Below are 21,592 nucleotides of genomic sequence, written 5' to 3' on the forward strand. Positions count from 1 at the left end.
GTGTGTGTGTGTGTGTGTGTGTGTGTGTGTGTGCGTGTGTGTGCTTATAGACCCTCTGAGTGGACAGAGCTAGGAAATACGTATTTTTTAAAACATTATGAGCTCATACTGTAACTCCAATACCAATTGTACACCTCAGGGTTCTTCCTTGTCCTCCCTCATTATCTCCTTTCTCCCTCGGGGAGAACCCTGGTTCCCAGCAGCTTCAATATGTTTACTCATTTGCTCCAAATTACACTGCTGTTACTGAAAGTGGGGTCCAGCTTCTCGCCACTCAAAAGCCAATAAAGAAGCAAGTGGGTGGAAAGGAAAGTTTGCTTTATTTCGGATGCTGGCAGCCAGTGGGGAGGGCGGACTCCTATCCAAAGGCCGACTTCCCCCACTGACAATCAGTGGGCAAGAGCTTTTATAGACAGAGGGAGGGGACTACATGCAGAAACAGCACAGTCAGCTCTGATAGTCATCTTGAAATTGGTCATGCAGTGGTCTGACCAGCGTCATCTTGATTAAGTACGGTTAATCTTCAGTTCCAGGGTCGGTTTGTTTTCATTTCTCGGAATTGTGGCAGCTTATATCATGGCTACAGTTTCATCATCATGTAGTTAACTTCTTCCACCTGGTAGGGGTTTCAGTATCTATAAGACAGCTCACAGGATACAGCTCAGAATATTATCTACAGCCCTTGAGGAGGAGCTAAAGGTCCTTGACTACGCTTAATGACTACACTATTATTATTTAGTCTTGTTGGACTGTTTTGCTTTGTTTCTGCATTCTCTCGCTTCTCTGATTAAACTTATTCTTTGGCTAAAGTTTTTCCACAGACAAAAGGCAAGCTGAGGACATGGGGGGCAAGGACCCTAGGGTCCTGCTCCGTTGCACCACCAATACCATGACCAACAACAAATGTACTAAGTGGAGGTCAGGATTTCTTTGCAATTCCTTTCGTCCCTAGAATATATCCCACTGAGGGTGTACAGAGCACTATGTTCAAAAGTTACTCAGATTGTTTTAAATCTGTGAGGTTATGCTATCCGTTGATGTATAGGTACATTCATTTGTTACATTTTAGGTTTTTTTAAAAAAAAATTGTCGATTTTTTTAAGTATATGAAACATGATCATGGCTCAAAAGCCACAACTAGATAATAAGGTTCTTAGAGAAGTCTCACGCCCTCCCAACCCATTTCCCCTTCCTTTCCAGGCAACCAAATGCATTAGTTTCTGGTTTATCTCCCCTGTGTTTCTTTTTGCTCATATGTAAGTACCATGTATATTCTTATTATCCTTTCTCTCTGATACAAAATTACCATACCATATATATGTGTATATATATATATATGTACATTATTTTGTGTCTCACTTTTTTCACTTAGTGCATCCTATAATCATCTATATGTTCATAGGTATCTTCCTCATTAAAGGCACACCTCGGAGATATCACTGGTTTGGTTGCAGACTACCACTATAAAGAGAATATTGCAATAAAACGAGCCACATGATTTTTTTAGTTTCCCAGTGCATGTAAACGTTATGTTTACACTATGCTGAAGCCTATTAAGTGTGCAATAGCATTATGTCTAAAAAACAATGTACATATCTTAATTTAAAATACTTTCTTGCTAAAAAATGCTATCATCTGAGCCTTCAGCAGGTCATAGCAGTAACATCAGAGGTCACTGATCACAGATCACCATAACAGATATAATAATAATAATAAATAAAAGTTAGAAATATTGTGAGAATTACCACAATGTGACACAGAGATATGAAATGAGCAAATGCTTTTGGAAAAAATGGCGCTAATAGACTTGATTGACACAGGGTTGCCACAAACCTTCCATTTGTAAAAACTGCAGTATCTTTGAAGTGCAGTAAACCGAAGCACAATAAAACAGGTATGCCTGGATGTTTTTTTTTTTTACAGCTGCATGCTCTTCCATTGTTTATATGCATCGTAGTTTATTCATCCATTCTCCCATGGGTGGGCATGTAGGTTGTTCCCAATATTTTGCTATCTCCAGTAATTCCTCAATTAATAATCTCATGCTTGTGGTTCCTCATATTATTGGAGATGTATTTTTCAGGATAAATTGCTATGGGTGGGATTGCTAGATCAAGGATTTATGAATATTTTCAGTTTCCCTTACAGAAGGCTATGCTGTTTTGCACTCTCACCAACAACATGACACGCACAGTGTCACGCAGTCAACAACATGATTCACGGTCTCATCGACAGAGTGTTGGTGAAGCTTATTTTTCACCAATATGACAAGTGAGAAACGGCATCTCGGCATAGTTTTAACTTATTTCCTCTTATTTTAAGTGAAATTGAGCACGTTTTCCTATACTTAAGGACTATTTGGACTAAGATACCATCTTGGAGACCCTGTGAATAAAGCCAGGTGTGCAATGATACCGGCAGAGATTAAGGATGATGACGGGGTGGAGGCTAGAATGAAGCTGCAGGACCAGTCCCACAAGGGGGCTGATAGGCTTTAGTGAATATAGAGCAATGACTGAGAATCTCCTGTGGTTTTCATCTATTTGTTGTTGTTGTTGCCTGCTGGATAGAGAGGGGCACAGCGAGCCTTCTTTGTCCTTTGGCAAGTCTCTCTTCACAGCTCTGTCCAAAGACTTACATGCTGTCACTGGCAGGCATGCTACAGATGCCATAAGCCGTCTTTTCCCAAAGTAGAGTGTTGGGATCTTGCAATCTCTCATCACACCAAGTGAGGTCAAGTAAAAAGTGCTGTACCTCTGCTTCAAATGAGGATTATTTCTGCTAGAAATAACTAGCTGGCCTGTAAGACCTGTGACCTTCCTCTGATCTCTCTTCATTCTTAACTTCCCCCTTGGTCTGTCCTAGGGTCTTACTGAGGCTTCCCCTCTTTCCAGGGACCTTGCCCTGTTTCTGGTTCCTGCTCAGGTAGTAGCCTTTGTTCAGAAGCTCCATGTTTGGTCATTTTCTTGGCCTCTGAATGAGTTTTGTCCTAAGTTTGATTCTTCTTTCCTCTGGTCTCTCAAGTACGTGGTGACTGTAACCCTAGCCTCCCTCTTCCCGGCAGTTGAGCCCGCCTACTCGGAGGGCTGTGCTCCAGCGCCTCGCTGTTCTCCCACCAGCCACCAGGAGGCAGTAAGCAATAACGGACGAAGCTTCCCAGCTAAAACCTACCCCTGCTCTCCTCCCAGCTACACCCTTCCCACTCCAAGGAGAAGTGACTCTCCAACTTCTATGTGAAATGAAAGAACTAAAGGATTCCTTGTTATTTCTGGTCTGGAAGCTGGGATGGTGGAGGAGTTGGGAACAGGAGTGCATTTGAGGGGGAATTACAGAGTCCCGTTTGGGTTGTTGAGTTGGGAAAGAAAGAGTGGGATGTATCTGAGTGAGGATAGAGTGTATCACGTGGACTGGAGCCCAGGTGAGAGGTTTGAGCGCATTTGTGCAGAGATAACAGTTGCAGCCAGAGAGGGGGGTGACCTCTCTAAGATTCACTGGCTAAATCTGTGTGAATGTCCTCAGCTAGAAGAATCCTTATTAATTTTCCTGACTGTCCACCCCATTCAACAACACTCTTGCTTCCAGTCAGGCCCACCAGCTATAATTGGGCCGTGGTAGAGAACCCTCTGTTTCTGCTCATCAGAATCTGCACTCTGAAGTTAGCATCCATAAATTTGAGAGAAGAGGGAAATCTGGGGAAGGGGACCACAAGTCCTTCTCCTCCATCCTTGCTTAAGAATGCGGAATCCCTGAAGTAGAGGGGGTGGAATCCATCTGAATAAATGCTTTAAAATAAGTAGAATCTCTCCCAAGAGCTTAGATACCTTGCTGACAGGGACCATAAAAATGCATAGTTTATTCACATTTTATTATCTAGATTTATAAGGTACCAAGGACTCTGCACATTCAACTACCTCAGTGTCGAAAACAGTTACTTATTTTCACTTTTAGTCATTAGCAGTTATGCATATTTTTCTACCTTCTGAAATTTAGCAAGTGTCTTATTAAACTTTTATATTCATTTCTATGCAGGATGAATTTAATTGTATTCCTTCGAGTATTAGCTGACTTTTGAGCTCCAGATTTTTATTAAGAAAATTACGCTCATTGATATTTCATGTGTGAAGAGGTGTATAAATCTAGGCTGCTTTGGATGTGATAGTGCACTAATAGCTCATTAGACGATTAATTGTTTATTTTATACACCGTTCTGTTTTTTAGTTAGTTTGCATTTTATTCTTCTTTTTTTTTTTTTTTTTTTTTTGCGGTACGCGGGCCTCTCACTGTTGTGGCCTCTCCCGTTGTGGAGCACAGGCTTCGGACGTGCAGGTTCAGCAGCCATGGCTCACGGGCCTAGTTGCTCCGCGGCATGTGGGATCTTCCCGGACCGGGGCACGAACCCGTGTCCCCTGCATCGGCAGGCGGACTCTCAACCACTGCGCCACTAGGGAAGCCCCATTTTATTATTCTTGACCCCAACTATCCCACCCAACAGAGATGACTTAGACATCTCCCCCAAACCACAAAGCTGCAGGTCCAATATGAGCCACTTCCCATATTTACCCCAAAGAGAGATTTTCTTCTAGAAGTATCTCGGAACCAAAGCTCATGGAGTATTATAGTTCCTGTTCCTCATCTCAGAGTGTCTATGGGGACTGTTTTCTTGAAAGCCCTTGGACTTTGAGGCACATAGAGATACTCACAATTCTCCATTATAGCTAGCTAACTAGACTTCTGCCTTTCCTATCTTTGCAAACAGAAAACCACCTTGTGGAAAAAAGAAAGGTAAGCTGTACAGCCCTGGCATTCTGTGCCTAATAAAATATGTGGTGGAACAACGATCTGGAGAGCTTGTCCAGTTCTTATGCAAAATGGGTCAGCTTTTCAGGGCTTCGTGCCCCCATCCATAGCTTGAGGACTGTTTTCAGATCACCTCATAAAAAATAAAATCACCCTCATGAAAATGATTTCTTAGGTGAAATCTAGCAGCAGCATATCCATCAACCCCTCCCTGAAGCGCTGGTGAACGTGATCAGTGCCAGCCAAGAACAAGCATGTCGTTTCCATGCTGGTGTGTGCTGTTGGCACCCAGTCACTGGTGCAGAGCGTGTTTCCAGAAAGGATTCAAGATGGAGGTGAGCCGAGAGAGCTCCTGAGAATCCCAGATATGGGGTCTTTCCCCTTTTTTATTTGTAGCTAGAACAGGTATAAAGAATGAGCTAGGATTTCCTTAGTATGAATGGGAATTTACTGCCATTTTCTTCTCTTTAAACTTTAAAGATCTGTATTTAAATATAATCATATTTAAATTATATCTATCTGATTCGCCTGTGTTTTGAGGAGTATACATGTATATTTCCCTTTGTATATGGAAAGGTGCCAGGAAATGGATAGTAATGATAACATACTATACTTTTACCATAAGAAGGAACAAATAATTAAATTTTCATGCCCTTTAAATATTGGAGAATTGCTCTCCTTTATATTTGAGGTTTCATAAAATCCAAGCCGGGCTTCCCTGGTGGCGCAGTGGTTGAGAGTCCGCCTGCCGATGCAGGGGACGCGGGTTCGTGCCCCGGTCCGGGAGGATCCCACGTGCCGCGGAGCACCTGGGCCCGTGAGCCATGGCCGCTGAGCCGGAGCATCCGGAGCATCCGGAGCCTGTGCTCCGCAACGGGAGAGGCCACAACAGTGAGAGGCCCACGTACCGCCAAAAAAAAAAAAAAAAATCCAAGCCAGCTGGCCTCAATTCAATAAACAAATATTTATTGAGAACATACTCTCTAGCCAGCTTGGGGCAGCAAGAGGCAGTCCTTACCCTTGGAGCTCATTGTCTATTAGGGAAGATAGATGAGTGACAGAGAGTTGTGCAATTCGATATGGTAAACTCTAAAATCAGGAGGGATTATACACTCTGCTGTGAGAGCAAAGGCAAAGGAGTAATAAATTCCAGCTTAGGGATCAAAGTAAGCTAGTGAGACAGTCGTACCTTAAAGGATGTGCTGGAGTTCTCAGGCTAGAGAAGGGGTGGGGAGGAAGTGACTGCAGTATGGGGGTCGGGGGAACAGCAGCAAGAAGGACAGAGTGCAAGGACAGAGTGCAAGGACAGTGCAAGGATCAAAGTAAGCTAGTGAGACAGTCGTACCTTAAAGGATGTGCTGGAGTTCTCAGGCTAGAGAAGGGGTGGGGAGGAAGTGACTGCAGTATGGGGGTCGGGGGAACAGCAGCAAGAAGGACAGAGTGCAAGGACAGAGTGCAAGGACAGTGCAAGGATCAAAGTAAGCTAGTGAGACAGTCGTACCTTAAAGGATGTGCTGGAGTTCTCAGGCTAGAGAAGGGGTGGGGAGGAAGTGACTGCAGTATGGGGGTCGGGGGAACAGCAGCAAGAAGGACAGAGTGCAAGGACAGAGGAAGATAATGAACAGGAAGGATGTGTACGTATATCAAATCATCAAGTTGTACACCTGCAATATGTACAATTAAAAATAAATAAATAAAACAATTAAGCTCAGTGAGAAAAAAAGACATAGATTAGGGCACCTACACAAAGGGACAATCCAAGGAAGGGTATGAGGATGTAAAAATGTATGATGTGTGTGGAGAACAGAGTCCAATGTGCCTAGAGCATGGTGAGGGGAGGGGCTTGAAGAGAGGTGTCACCTGACCTCGAGGCTGATGCAAATGCAGGGATTGGCTTTTGAAGATTTTGGGTGTCATGGGAAAGAGTTTGGGGCAGTTCTGAAGGCAGTGGGATGAAGATGCTGAAATTTTCTAGATGGATGCTAGAAATGATTTGGAAGTAGGACTTGGAAACCAAGAAGCGCTGGGAATATGACATCAGGAGGAAGCTATCTCTGAATTCGTAAGCTGGGCAGCTGGGCAGTTCGGCGAAGACATTGTTAAAGGAGACGGGGCAAGAAACAGTTCAGATGAAGGGAAAGAGAGAATTAAAACAATGAGTTAGGCTTGGGGTTTGTTTGACTTAGGAAACAGCCCTAGGAGTCAATGGAAATGTGGGTACTTGGAGTTCATGATAAAGTCAGAGATTTAATGTTGTATTTCATGATACTTAGTAAGATGTCAATGACAGTGACACCTACATCTTGTCTAATACAGCAATTCACCCATATATTCTATCTTCACTGTATCTAAAGCTACAATGAGATCATGGAATATTATGAATCACGTAGAAATTAGATTTCTGAAAAATGCATATAACAGCATGTGGATCCTTCACCTTTGATAACTTCATTTTGTTGTCCCATCAGCTATTTTCATAGGATTTTCCCCGCTTAGAGTTATTTGCATTCTTCTTGTACTTCGTATGACTTTTTAAAACTGGGATAACACCATACTTCAAAATTTAGGAATGGGTTCAAGTGCCTTTGGTGCCATTTTACCAGAATGTTTTGCTTTCTATTCATGTGTTCAACTGTGTATGTACTTGACATCTTCATCTTTCAACTTTTAAAATAAATGTCTTTTGTGATACTCTAAAACCACAACATCTGAATAGAGGCTACTCACCACAAATAAATTTAAAAATTAAAATTATATGTAAAATTACACAAAATCAATTTTCATTTGTTAAAAATCACCTTTTATCTTATTGCCCTTATTGTGTAATTCATATGTTTAAAGGTCATGTGGAGTTAATACCCCAACTCTGGTTGGGTTACAAACATTCACTGCTCTGACACAGGACCCTCATAATCACCATATCCGACCCAAAATCCAGCATGTAAAGCCTGGTGGCAGTTGCAGTTACCTTAGCTATGACTTTTGGAGAGGATGCGGTTGTCTGGACATGCAGGTTTGAATCCTGATGCCAATCAATCAGTAAAAATGATTCGACCTGCAATCAGTTGATAAAAATGCTGAAGACAGAAGCATCTCAGGTTGGGAACTCAGCCGGCTTGAGAACGGAGAAGAGCTAGTGTTTCAGTTCCATGATGCAGCAAACAAGGACGGCTGAGGTGCCAGGCATCCTAACTGCAGAGGAGAAGGTGGGAAATGAGCTGCTGACTGCAGCGGTAAGCAGCCTTGCTGAGCATCAGAAGAGTGACCTAATAGAGCCAGTCTGCAAGGACTGGAAAGGGAGGACCAGATACAGCAACTTATTCATGGCTGTAAAAGGGAGAGCTTGACATGCCCACACCACTGGATCTCTAGAAACTTTCCTGAGTGAATTACAACAGGAGAAAATCATACTTCTATGCAGTGGATGTTTGATGCATTTTTAGAAGGCCAAGCTGTGTGGCTGACAGGGTCTTGGTGCTCTGGCCAGGTGTCAGGCCTGAGCCTCTGAGGTGGGAGAGCCGAGTTCAGGACATTGGTGGTCCACCAGAGGCCTCCCAACCCCTCATAATATCAGTCAGCAAGAGCTCTCCCAGAGATGCCCATCTCAACGCTAAGACCCATCTCCACACAACGACCAGCAAGCTCCAGTGCTGGACACCCCATGTCAAACAACTAGTAAAACAGGAACACACCCCCACCCATTAAAGAGAGGCTGCCTAAAATCATAATAAGTTCACAGACATCACAAAACACACCGCCAGATACAGTCCTGCCCACCATAAAGAAAGATCCAGTGTCATCCACCAGAACACAGGCACCAGTTCCCTCCACCAGGAAACCCACACAACCCACTGAACCAACCTTACCCACTGGGGGAAGACACCAAAAACAACAGGAACTACGAACCTGCAGCCTGGGAAAAGGAGACCCCAAACAAAGTAAGTTAAGCAAAATGAGAAGACAGAGAAATAGCAGATGAAGGAGCAAGATAAAAACCCACCAGACCAAACAAATGAAGAGGAAAGAGGTAGTCTACCTGAAGAAGAATTCAGAGTAATGATACTAAAGATGATCCAAAATCTTGGAAATAGAATGGAGGAAATACAAGAAATGATTAACAAGGACCTAGAAGAACTACAGAGATAACAAACAATGATGAAAAACAGAATAAATGAAATTAAAAATTCTCTAGAAGAAATCAATAGCAGAATAACTGAGGAAGAAGAAAGGATAAGCGACCTGGAAAGTAAAACAGTGGGAATAACTAACGCAGAGCAGAATAAAGAAAAAAGAATGAAAGGAATTGAGGACAGTCTCAGAGACCTCTGGGACAACATTAAACACACCAACATTCGAATTATAGGGGTCCCAGAAGAAGATGAGAAAAAGAAAGGGACTGAGAAAATATTTGAAGAGATTATAGTGGAAAACTTCCCTTATATGGGAAAGGAAATAGTCAATCAAGTCCAGGAAGCACAGAGAGTCCCATACAGGATAAATCCAAGGAGAAACACACCAAGACACATATTAATCAAACTATCAAAAATTAAGTACAAAGAAAAAATATTAAAAGCAGCAAGGGAAAAACAACAAATAACATACAAGGGAATCCCCATAAGGTTAACAGCTGATCTTTCAGCAGAAACTCTGCAAGCCACAAGGGAGTGGCAGGACATATTTAAAATGATGAAAGGGAAAAAACCTACAACCAAGATTACTCTACCCAGCAAGGATCTCATTCAGATTTGATGGAGAAATTAAAACCTTTACAGACAAGCAAAAGCTGAGAGAGTTCAGCACCACCAAACCAGCTTTACAACAAATGCTAAAGGATCTTCTCTAGGCAAGAAACACAAGAGAAGGAAAAGATCTATAATAACAAACCCAAAACAATTAAGAAAATGGGAATAGGAACATACATATCGATAATTACCTTAAATGTAAATGGATTAAATGCTCCCACCAAAAGACACAGACTGGCTGAATGGATACAAAAACAAGACCCATATATATGCTGTCTACAAGAGACACACTTCAGACCTAAAGACACATACAGACTGAAAGTGAGGGGATGGAAAAAGATATTCCATGCAAATGGAAACCAAAAGAAAGCTGGAGTAGCAATTCTCATATCAGACAAAATAGAGTTTTAAATAAAGACTATTAGAAGAGACAAAGAAGGGCACTACATAATGATCAAGGAATCGATCCAAGAAGAAGATATAACAATTGTAAATATTTATGCACCCAACATAGGAGCTCAATACATAAGGCAAATACTAACAGCCATAAAAGGGGAAATCGACAGTAACACATTCATAGTAGGGGACTTTAACACCCCACTTTCACCCATGGACAGATCATCCAAAATGAAAATAAATAAGGAAACCCAAGCTTTAAATGGTACATTAAACAAGATGGACTTAATTGATATTTATAGGACATTCCATCCAAAAACAACAGAATACACATTTTTCTCAGGTGCTCATGGAACATTCTCCAGGATAGATCATATCTTGGGTCACAAATCAAGCCTTGGTAAATTTAAGAAAATTGAAATTGTATCAAGTATCTTTTCTGACCACAATGCTATGAGACTAGATATCAACTACAGGAAAAGATCTGTAAAAAATACAAACACATGGAGGCTAAACAATACAGTACTTAATAACGAAGTGATCACTGAAGAAATCAAAGAGGAAATCAGAAAGTACCTAGAAATAAATGACAATGGAGACATGACGACCCAAAACCTATGGGATGCAGCAAAAGCAGTTCTAAGAGGGAAGTTTATAGCAATACAATCCTACCTTAAGAAACAGGAAACATCTCGAATAAACAACCTAACCTTGCACCTAAAGCAATTAGAGAAAGAAGAACAAAAAAATCCTCAAAGTTAGCAGAAGGAAAGAAATCATAAGGATCAGATGAGAAATAAATGAAAATGAAATGAAGGAAACAATAGCAAAGATCAATAAAACTAAAAGCTGGTTCTTTGAGAAGATAATGATAAACCATTAGCCAGACTCATCAAGAAAAACAAGGGAGAAGACTCAAATCAATAGAATTAGAAATGAAAAAGGAGAAGTAACAACTGACACTGAAGAAATACAAAAGATCATGAGCGATTACTACAAGCAACTCTATGCCAATAAAATGGACAACCTGGAAGAAATGGACAAATTCTTAGAAATGCACAACCTGCCAAGACTGAATCAGGAAGAAATAGAAAATATGAACAGACCAGTCACAAGCACTGAAATTGAAACTGTGATTAAAAATATTCCAGGGCTTCCCTGGTGGCGCAGTGGTTGAGAGTCCGCCTGCCGATGCTGGGGACATGGGTTTGTGTCCCAGTCCGGGAAGATCCCACATGTGGCTGGGCCCGTGAGCTGTGGCCACTGGACCTGCGCATCCGGAGCCTGTGCTCTGCAACGGGAGAGGCCACAATAGTGAGAGGCCCGCATGCCGCAAAAAAAAAAAAAAAAAAAAAATTCCAACAAACAAAAGCCCAGGACCAGATGGCTTCACAGGTGAATTCTACCAAACATTTAGAGAAGAGCTAACACCTATCCTTCTCAAACTCTTCCAGAATATAGCAGAGGGAGGGACACTCCCAAACTCATTCTACGAGGCCACCATCACCCTGATACCCAAACCGGACAAGGATGTCACAAAGAAAGAAAACTACAGGCCAATATCACTGATGAACATAGATGCAAAAATCCTCAACAAAATACTAGCAATCAGAATCCAACATCACATTAAAAGAATCATACACCATGATCAAGTGGGGTTTATTCCAGAAATGCAAGGATTCTTCAATATACGCAAATCAATCAGTGCGATACACCATATTAACAAATTGAAGGAGAAAAACCATATGGTCATCTCAATAGATGCAGAGAAAGCTTTCGACAAAATTCAACACCTATTTATGATAAAAACCCTGCAGAAAGTAGGCATAGAGGGAACTTTCCTCAACATAATAAAGGCCATATATGACAAACCCACAGCCAACATCATCCTCAATGGTGAAAAACTGAAAGCATTTCCACTAAGATCAGGAACAAGACAAGATTGCCCACTCTCACCACTTATTCAACATAGGTTTGGAAGTTTTAGCCACAGCAGTCAGAGAAGAAAAGGAAATAAAAGGAATCCAAATTGGAAAAGCAGAAGTAAAGCTGTCACTGTTTGCAGATGACATGATACTATACATAGAGAATCCTAAAGATGCCACCAGAAAACTACTAGAGCTAATCAATGAATTTGATAAAGTAGCAGGATACAAAATTAATGCACACAAATCTCTGGCATTCCTATACACTAATGATGAATAATCTGAAAGTGAAATCAAGAAAACACTCCCATTTACCATTGCACCAAAAAGAATAAAATATCTAGGAATAAACCTACCTAAGGAGACAAAAGACCTGTATCCAGAAAATTATAAGACACTGATGAAAGAAATTAAAGATAATACAAATAGATGGAGAGATATGCCATGTTCTTGGAATGGAAGAATCAACATTGTGAAAATGACTCTACTACCCAAAGCAATCTACAGATTCAATGTAATCCCTATCAAACTACCACTGGCATTTTTCACAGAACTAGAACAAAAAATTTCACAATTTGTATGGAAACACAAAAGACCCCGAATAGCCAAAGCAATCTTGAGAACGAATAATGGAGCTGGAGGATTCTGGCTCCCTGACTTCAGACTATACTACAGAGGTACAGTAATCAAGACAGTATGGTACTGGCACAAAAACAGAAATACAGATCAATGGAACAGCATAGAAAGCCCAGAGATAAACCCACACACATATGGTCACCTTATCTTTGATAAAGAAGATAGGAATGTACAGTGGAGAAAGGACAGCCTCTTCAATAAGTGGTGCTGGGAAAACTGGACAGGTACATGTAAAAGTATGAGATTAGATCATTCCCTAACACCATACACAAAAATAAGCTCAAAATGGACTAAAGACCTAAATGTAAGGCCAGAAACTATCAAACTCTTAGAGGAAAACATAGGCAGAACACTCTATCACAAAAATCACAGCAAGATCCTTTTTGACCCACCTCCTAGAGAAATGGAAATAAAAACAAAAATAAACAAATGGGACCTAATGAAACTTAAAAGCTTTTGCACAGCAAAGGAAACCATAAACAAGACCAAAAGACAACCCTCAAAATGGGAGAAACTATTTTCAAATGAAGCAACTGACAAAGGATTAATCTCCAAAATTTACAAGCAGCTCATGCAGCTCAATAACTAAAAAACAAAGAACCCAATCCAAAAATGGGCAGAAGACCTAAATAGACATTTCTCCAAAAAAGTTATACAGACTGTCAACAAACACATGAAAGAATGCTCAACATCATTAATCATTAGAGAAATGCAAATCAAAACTACAATGAGATATCATCTCACACCAGTCAGAATGGCCATCATCAAAAAATCTAGAAACAATAAATGCTGGAGAGGGTGTGGAGAAAAGGGAACACTCTTGCACTTCTGGTGGGAATGTGAATTGCTACAGCCACTATGGAGAACAGTATGGAGGTTCCTTAAAAAACTACAAATAGAACTACCATATGACCCAGCAACCCCACTGCTGGGCATATACCCTGAGAAAACCATAATTCAAAAAGAGTCATGTACCAAAATGTTTATTGCAGCTCTATTTACAATAGCCAGGACAAGGAAGCAACCTAAGTGTCCATCATCAGATGAATGGATAAAGAAGATGTGGCACATATATACAATGGAATATTACTCAGCCATGAAAAGAAACGAAATTGAGCTATTTGTAATGAGGTGGATGGACCTGGAGTCTGTCATACAGAGTGAAGTAAGTCATAAAGAGAAAGACAAACACCATATGCTAACACATATGTATGGAATTTAAGGAAAAAAAGAAATGTCATGAAGAAGCTAGGGGTAAGACAGGAATAAAGACACAGACCTACTAGAGAATGGACTTGAGAATGTGGGGAGGGGGAAGGGTAAGCTGTGACAAAGTGGGAGAGTGGCATGGACATATATACACTACCAAATGTAAAATAGAAAGCTAGTGGGAAGCAGCCGCATAGCACAGGGAGATCAGCTAGTTGGTTTGTGACCACCTAGAGGGGTGGGATAGGGAGGGTGGGAGGGAGGGAGATGCAAGAGGGAAGAGATATGGGAACATATGTATAACTGATTCACTTTGTTATAAAGCAGAAACTAACACACCATTTTAAAGCAATTATACTCCAATAAAGATGTACAAAAAAAAAAGAGAGAGGTGTAATACTCTCATTCCATATACTATAAGAAAAGGCAGAAGGGGACCTTTTTTTTTTTTTTTTTTTTTGCGGTATGCAGACCTCTCACCGTTGTGGCCTCTCCTGTTGCGGAGCACAGGCTCCGGACGCGCAGGCCCAGCGGCCATGGCTCACAGGCCCAGCCACTCCGCAGCACGCAGGATCCTCCCAGACCAGGGCATGAACCCATGTCCCCTGCATCGGCAGGCAGACTCTCAACCACTGCGCCACCAGGGAAGCCCCATGTTTTTGTTTTTGATGTTAAACATTTTCATGGTGATATGTCTACATATGGATTTCTATTTACTTATTTGTTTGTTTTTCCTGTTTAGGATGCATTGAGTTTCCTGAACTTGAGGATTCAAATCTTTCATCACTTCTCAGCCATTATTTCATCAGTTATTATCTCTTTTTTATTCTCCCTTTTCTATCTTTCTGAAACTTTTTTGAGATGTATGTTAGAGCTTACCACTTTAGCCTACATGCCTCTTAACCTCTTCTTTATATTTCCCATTTATTTTCCCTTCTGCAGCATTCTAGATGAGGTCTTCAGATCTATTTTCCAGTTTTCTAATTATTTCCTTGGCTATATCTAATCTGCTGTTTAAGCTATCACTAACTGTTATTAGGTAGACACCTCCCCCAAAGATGTCCACATCCTGAACTCAGAACCTGCAAATATGTCACCTTATGTGACAAAGAGGACTTTATAGATATTATTAAGGTTAAGGACCTTGAGATGGGGATGTTATCCTAGATTATCCAAGTGGGCCCAATTTAATTACATGAGCTCTTAGTGGAAGAAGGAGGCAGAAGAGTGGGTCAGAGAGATGAAATGGTACAAGGAGGAAAGATTCAAAGAGAGGGGCTTGACGTGTCACTGATGGCTTTTAAAATATAGGAAGGGGACCATGAACCAAGGAATGCAGATGGACCCTAGAATCTAGGAAGGGTCCTTACCTGACAGCCAGCAAGGAATTGGGGACCATGGTCCTACAACTGCAAGAAAGTGAATTCTGTCAACAACTCAAATGAGCAAGGAAATGGGTCTTTCCCAGCAGCCTACAGAAAGGAACCCAGCCTGCTCACCTTAATTTTAGCCCAGTGAGACCGATATCAGACTTATTAACTGCAGAACTGTGAAATAATACCTTTATGTGTGTTTTTTGTTTGTTTGTTCTCTGTTTTTTTGGCTGCGTTGGGTCTTCATTGCTGCGCGCAGACTTTCTCTAGTTGCGCCGAGCGGGGGCTACTCTTTGTTCCAGTTTGCGGGCTTTTCATTGTGGTGGCTTCTGTTGTACGGAGCACTGGGTCTAGGCGCACAGACTTCCGTAGTTGCAGCACACGGGCTCTAGAGCGCACGGCCTTCAGTAGTTGTGGTGCAGGGGCTTAGTTGCTCCATGGCTTGTGGGATCCTTCCCGGATCAGGGCTCAAACCCGTGTCCCCTGCATTGGCAGGCGGATTCTTAACTGCTGCGCCACCAGGGAAGTCCCACATTTATGTTGTTTTAAGCCACTTATTTTGTGGTAATTTGTTACAGCATCAATTAAAAAAAACTAATGCAGGTTTTAATTTTTTTAATTTTCATGAGTTCTATCTGGCTCTTTTTCAAATATGCTATTCATGTTTATAGTTTCCGTTTCATACTTATATTTTCAATCACCTTTTTATTCTTCAATATAGTAAAAACATAATGTGCACCTGAAAATTCACTATCGGAGATCTTTGCAGGTCTGTCTGGTTCTGCTTCCTTTTGTTTAGTTGGCTCTTGCTCACAGTGCCTGTTTCTCTATGAGTGTTTTAACTCCTGACTGTGAGCTCATGTTTATTGGAAACTAACTGTTGGATTCTTTGAGACTTGGGTCGAAGGCATATTGTTCCAGGAAAGATTTATGTTCACATCCGTCAGATGCCACCTGTGTCTTCCTGGGACCACCTGAAAATAAATCTTTAGCTTGAGGTTTTTCAAATCACACAAGTAAATGAATGAATGCTAATTAATGTCACAAATTAAGAATTCTTAGGAAAGTTTTTTTTTTTTTTTCCCACCAAGCTAGGTAGAACAATTGACCTACCATCCCCTTCTGACAGGTGGGTTATTTCTAGTTGACTTTGATACTAAGTGATTAGCCCTATGAAGTCCCAGATTTATGTAGGAGTTTCCTATTAGACTTTCTTCCTGGGGCATATGGGTTACCTATTCTCTCATTGTACCATCCCAACAGACGCGCAAGAACACCAGGGCTTAGTTGATGCCCCCTTGGTAAAATCTGGCTTCTGTTTCTGGATTCCAGTTTTCATTCTATATTTTGTTCGACCCTCTGGATTTCTTAGTTTCTTGCCAGTTCAGTAATGTTTTTCACATCTTATCCAGCATTTTTAGCTGTTTTCAGGAGAGTTGTCCCGGGTAACAATTGCACTGTACTGTCAGAAATTAAAATGTCTGGTTCTCTCTTTAGAATGAATTCTTAGGTGTAGAATTGCTAGATTAAAAGGCAAGCACATTAGAATTTTTATACATATAACCATATTACCAAGGTTTATTTTATGTCCAAGGAAATAAAACAGAAAAACAAATCACTACTCTCAAGCATTTGTTGGATTCCTTTTAAATTTGCCTCTGACGTCTACGAAAGGAGATGTAAATGTGGTTTACATCTGAACAGGAGACAAAATTTACAAACAAAACAGAACAGTAACTCAAAACAGTTTAACTGTGAGATGTTTATAGATGGTAAATTAGGAGTTCAAGAAAGACAGAAAAATTTAGATCTGGTCATGCTGAACCCCTGCTTGGGAAGTCTTCTGTGGTTGCCTAAAGCAGCCCACATGACCCTGCATGGTCTGGCCCTGACCTTATCTCCATCCTCATCTCTGCTTCTAACTCTGGCTCCAGCATTGCTGGCCTTGTCTCTGTTACTCAAATGCAGTGAAGTCCTTCTCGCCTCCAAGCCTTACCTCTTATCTGAATGTCCTCTCTTGCCTCCCACTTCCACTCTGTTTTGCCTGGATGACCTGCTTATTCTTCAGGTCTCAGCTTACATATGACATTTTAAGAGAGAACCTCCCTGATCTTCTAGAGTAAACCACCACATGCACACACACACCCCATATCTGTGTGTTCAGACTGCTGGTCAACCGAGCAACTTTGGGACCAAAACTAAGTTCGTGCTCCTCAGAGCATCTGGTCAATTCAAAACAAGAGCTAGAGGGCTTCCCTGGTGGCACAGTGGTTGAGAATCCGCCTGCCGATGCAGGGGACACGGGTTCGTGCCCCGGTCCGGGAGGATCCCACATGCCGCGGAGCGGCTGCGCCCGTGAGCCATGGCCGCTGAGCCTGTGCATCCGGAGCCTGTGCTCCGCAACGGGAGAGGCCACAGCAGTGAGAAGCCCGCGTACCGCAAAACAAAACAAAACAAAACAAAAAAGAGCTAGAGAGTGAGAATGAGACAGAGAGAAAGAGAGACTATACTATCTTAAAGCATCCTGTTCGTCTTTTCCATAGCACTTATTACAGTGGTATTGACTAATGTCCCCCTTCTCCACTAAAGAAAGGGACAAAGTCAGGGAGCTATTCACTACCATATGCTAACACCTAGCTCAGTGCCTGGTGCATTGTAAATTTTTATTGAATATGTGAATTTTAAAGATGGGTAGCTGCATTTAGATAAGTGGTGCCAATAGAACACTTTGGAAATCATAAAACAAGTGGGAAAGTAAGAAACAAAACAGAAAAGACCAAAGAAATTTTAATAATTTATAACTCAGTGAAGAAATATGAGCAGTGCTCTTCAAGCTAACAAATTGTCTATAATGGCAGATTCTTAGGACCAGTCCATAAGTAGGGGAGAATAAAAGGAGGTGGGCTTCTTGTCCAGCGTGAGGTTAGCTACAGCAAGATTGGCTAGCACTGCTTTGGATTATTAAGGACTTTCATGGAATCTTTCCCTGAAGATGGAGAGCTTTCATTTCTGAGATGTTCTTGATGTCCTAATAGGAGGAAGTAGAATGGACCTCTAGTTTTTTCATTCCTGTATGTTGATGGTAAAGTTTTCCTTTTTCCCCCTTTTTTGGCTGGATTTGATTTAAGTTATTCATAATTTAATGTTCACGTTGATAATTATCTCTGAAGATATATTTCCATGCCACATTCTGAACAGTTCAGTTCTTTTTGTCAGGTATCAGAGTAACACTGCTTCTGCTGTTCTTGAAACAATTACCAACATTCAACCCAAAGAGAGTGGAGGTGGCATGGGAGAAACCCGGGAAGCCATTGTTTATAGGTTATCCGAAGATATGCTGAGCAAGCTGCCTCCTGATTACATTCCACATGAGGTGAGATACCCTTTCCGCCTGATGCACAGGGCTGTCTTTGGGCTCCACAAAGCTGAGCACAGTCCTGGGACAGTATGTTTCAGTCAGTCCCTTCCTCCCTCTGCTCAATTCTTCTTTTTTACCTTTTGGTCTTCTCTCTCTTACCCTTGCTCAAGCATCTTGCAAAATTACAATCTGCACTTTTCTACTCCACTTTCTCTCTCAATTGCCTTTTCTGTACCCTTTCCCCATCTTTGGGTTCCTCTGTCTTTGGGTCTCCAGATATCTTAATCCTCTGGACTGGGAATCTCTCCCCACCTCTCTTACCCAAGCCTGCTTTGTCCATTATCTAAATTTAGCCCTTTTTTCTGTCTCTTGCCCTACATACTTTTCATTCTCTCAATCCACTCAGCCAGGTAATAGGAAAGCAAGCCATTTAAATGAATTCACTACCCAGTTTGGATGGCAATAAGTTTCTACTTCTTGAACCTCCCAGATGTTTGCTTGTTAATCAACATCAGTTTTTCTCAAAAATTTTTTTTTAATCTCAAGACCCCTTTACGAAATGATTGAGGACCCCAAGTAGCTCTTGTTTATATGGATTATAACTAGTGGTATTTAACATATTAGAAATGTAAACTAAAAATTTTCAAAAATATTTATTAATTTATTGTGAAATAACATTAATAAACCCATCACATGTTAGCATAACATTTATATTTTAAAAATAAATATACTTTCCAAAACAAAAACATTCAAAGAGAAAAGTGGGCTTGTTTTACATTTTTGCAAATCTCTTTAATGTCTGGTTTAATAGAAGACAGCTGGATCCTCATATCTGCTTCTCCATCCAGTCTGTTGTGGTATTACAGGTCATGTAGCCTCTGGTAAACTCCACTGTACACTCCCCAGAGAAGGAGAGTAAAAAGTCAAATAATGTCATAGTATTACTATGAAAAAAATTCAACTTTGTGGACCTGCCTAAAAGGAACTTGGGGCCTTCAGGGGTCCCAGACCGCACTTTGAGAACTCATCTAAATAAATCTTTAATTGTGGTAAAATTTCTGGACGGTCTGAAAGTTCTGTAATACACCATCATTCTTCCCGCAAGAAAAACAGGGTCGTGCCCTCTGGCCATCCAGGGCTTTCTCTCTCCTGTTCTCAGCTTCCACCCCTCACTGCTGAGGGTTAGAGCTTCACCTGAGCCTTAGGCTGGCTGAGGCAAGTTTAGCTTTTCAACCAAAAAGTGAGAGGCTGATGTCCTAATGCAGGTATGACTATGGTCCTGTGTCTACCCTGTCCTGCATCTCCAAGTCTGGGAGAAATGCACTTATCAGTTGGGAGCCCCGAGGCTACCTGGGCTACAGCCCTCCCGCCTGCAGTGAGTGCCCCCAACAATAAAAAACGTTTTCTTGCTTCTTAAAACAATTTTTGCTTCCGTTGTGTAAATGGGTACCAAGGATTTGGCTAAGATACCGAAATCAATGACTTCACATAGAGATGTTTATAGTCAGGGGAGAAAATATTTTTTAAATGGATAGGTATTATAAGCACATACTTTCTGTGGTTCATTGTAAATGATCTTCAGAAGACAGATGAGGCATAATACCTGTCTTCACAGATTTTAAAAACCAACATGTGAAAGCGAGATAAAATTTACTCTGTATGACTAGACCGCAGGTTGGTATTACCAGAAGAGGATTTCAAGACCCTTGGGGTAATTTGAGCTGTTCAGGGTTAGTCAGGGCCACTTCACCAAGATCTCTGTTCCGGCAACATCCCAGCAGGCACTGAGTGAGGGATGTCCCTAAACGGATTGCTAGATGGGAGGGAGTTTGTACCAAGAGACATCTAAAACAGCTTCCTCTTCCAGGATCACTTACTTTTTAGTGTCCTTTATTTTACCGAAGAGATGTGTTTTGAAAAATGTGGCTGTAAAGTGAGTTTAGTTAACTGAAATGTAATTATACTATTGACTTAAAAACATTCGTGTAGAAAAGACTACCTGGGTTCAGGAACATAACAAAAATTCTAAATAAGACTACAGCAGATCTTTCACTTATTAACAGAAAGACAGTTTTAGGCTGGAACAATAAGCAAGTAAAATCAGTGCTAAAGTTAGATTTTCTAGAGCCTAAGTTTTAAGACACATTAAGCATGTGTCTATTGCAAGGGAAGCCTCTCTTTTAAAACCCCTAAGTAGGGCAAGGGGATTTGTTTGGGGCTGTTAGCACACTAAAAACTACCCGGGCTATTGATTTGATAGTGTAGCCAACACCAGGGCTTAATTTCTAATGCCGGTTGCAAAAGCATTTCCATAATTTCCCTTTTCCTTAAAGTGTGAATTTCCACAAAGCAGTCCTGATTTAAAGAGAATGCTACATAGGCTCTTTAGCCACTGGAGGCTGAGGGGCTCAAGATGAGAACAGGGCAGCAGAGCCTGCAAAAATGTAAGTTCTAGAACCAGGAATTTAGGTGAATACCTGAAGGTTGGTATGGCAGACTGAGTTAGGGCCCTCCACTGGCATGTTTGACTGGGATTTCAAGATCATTTGCTCTACCTGCGGAGGTAGTCCCGTCCAGGTGTTCAGTTTTACATCACTGCTTCCCTCTCATCCCTCACACACTAGAAGTTGCCCAGCTGCAGTTAAGCAGAGGTGTTCATTGCTGAGTAGGAAACATCAGCACCATGCCAGAAAACCTGTTCTGTAAAATGAGGAGCATGGTCCAGATGAGCCTGAAGCCCATCTGTCTCTAATATTCCATGACTCAAGAAGAGGCGGTGGGTGCCCCGGTCCGGGAAGATCCCACATGCCGCGGAGCGGCTGGGCCCGTGAGCCATGGCCGCTGAGCCTGCGCGTCCGGAGCCTGTGCTCTGCAGCGGGAGAGGCCACAACAGCGAGAGGCCCGCGTACCACAAAAAATAAAAAATAAATAAAAAAGAAGAGGTAGTGGGCATCTCCAGCAGAGAATGCTACAGTTTACTGGCTTTCTGGTGATTGTGTGGACTGGTACCTCACTCCAAATTTTCTCCCACTCCATGTGTCTATTCTTACCCCTCCTATCCTGGCATCTCTTCGACTGTGGCCAGCAGAAAGTTCAGATCTCTTTATGAGTTCTTGCCAATATTCGTAGTCAATCTTTTCTCGGGCATATGTCACT

General features: G+C 41.5%; 1 protein-coding gene across 1 annotated transcript in view; it reads left to right on the top strand.

Annotated features, from left to right (window-relative positions):
• The window catches only part of DNAH8 (dynein axonemal heavy chain 8), a gene marked incomplete at its 3' end in the record, with an annotated part of 330,699 nt that overhangs the window by 292,992 nt on the left and 16,115 nt on the right, over positions 1–21,592 (top strand). The window contains exon 89 of the mRNA XM_082847518.1: positions 18,295–18,451. Within this exon, the coding sequence (XP_082703644.1) occupies positions 18,295–18,451 (157 nt within the window). The remainder of the gene's footprint in view (positions 1–18,294; positions 18,452–21,592) is intronic.

Source organism: Leucopleurus acutus, assembly GCF_964270905.1.
Source record: "Leucopleurus acutus genome assembly, chromosome: 10".
Classification (NCBI taxonomy): Eukaryota; Metazoa; Chordata; class Mammalia; order Artiodactyla; family Delphinidae; genus Leucopleurus; species Leucopleurus acutus.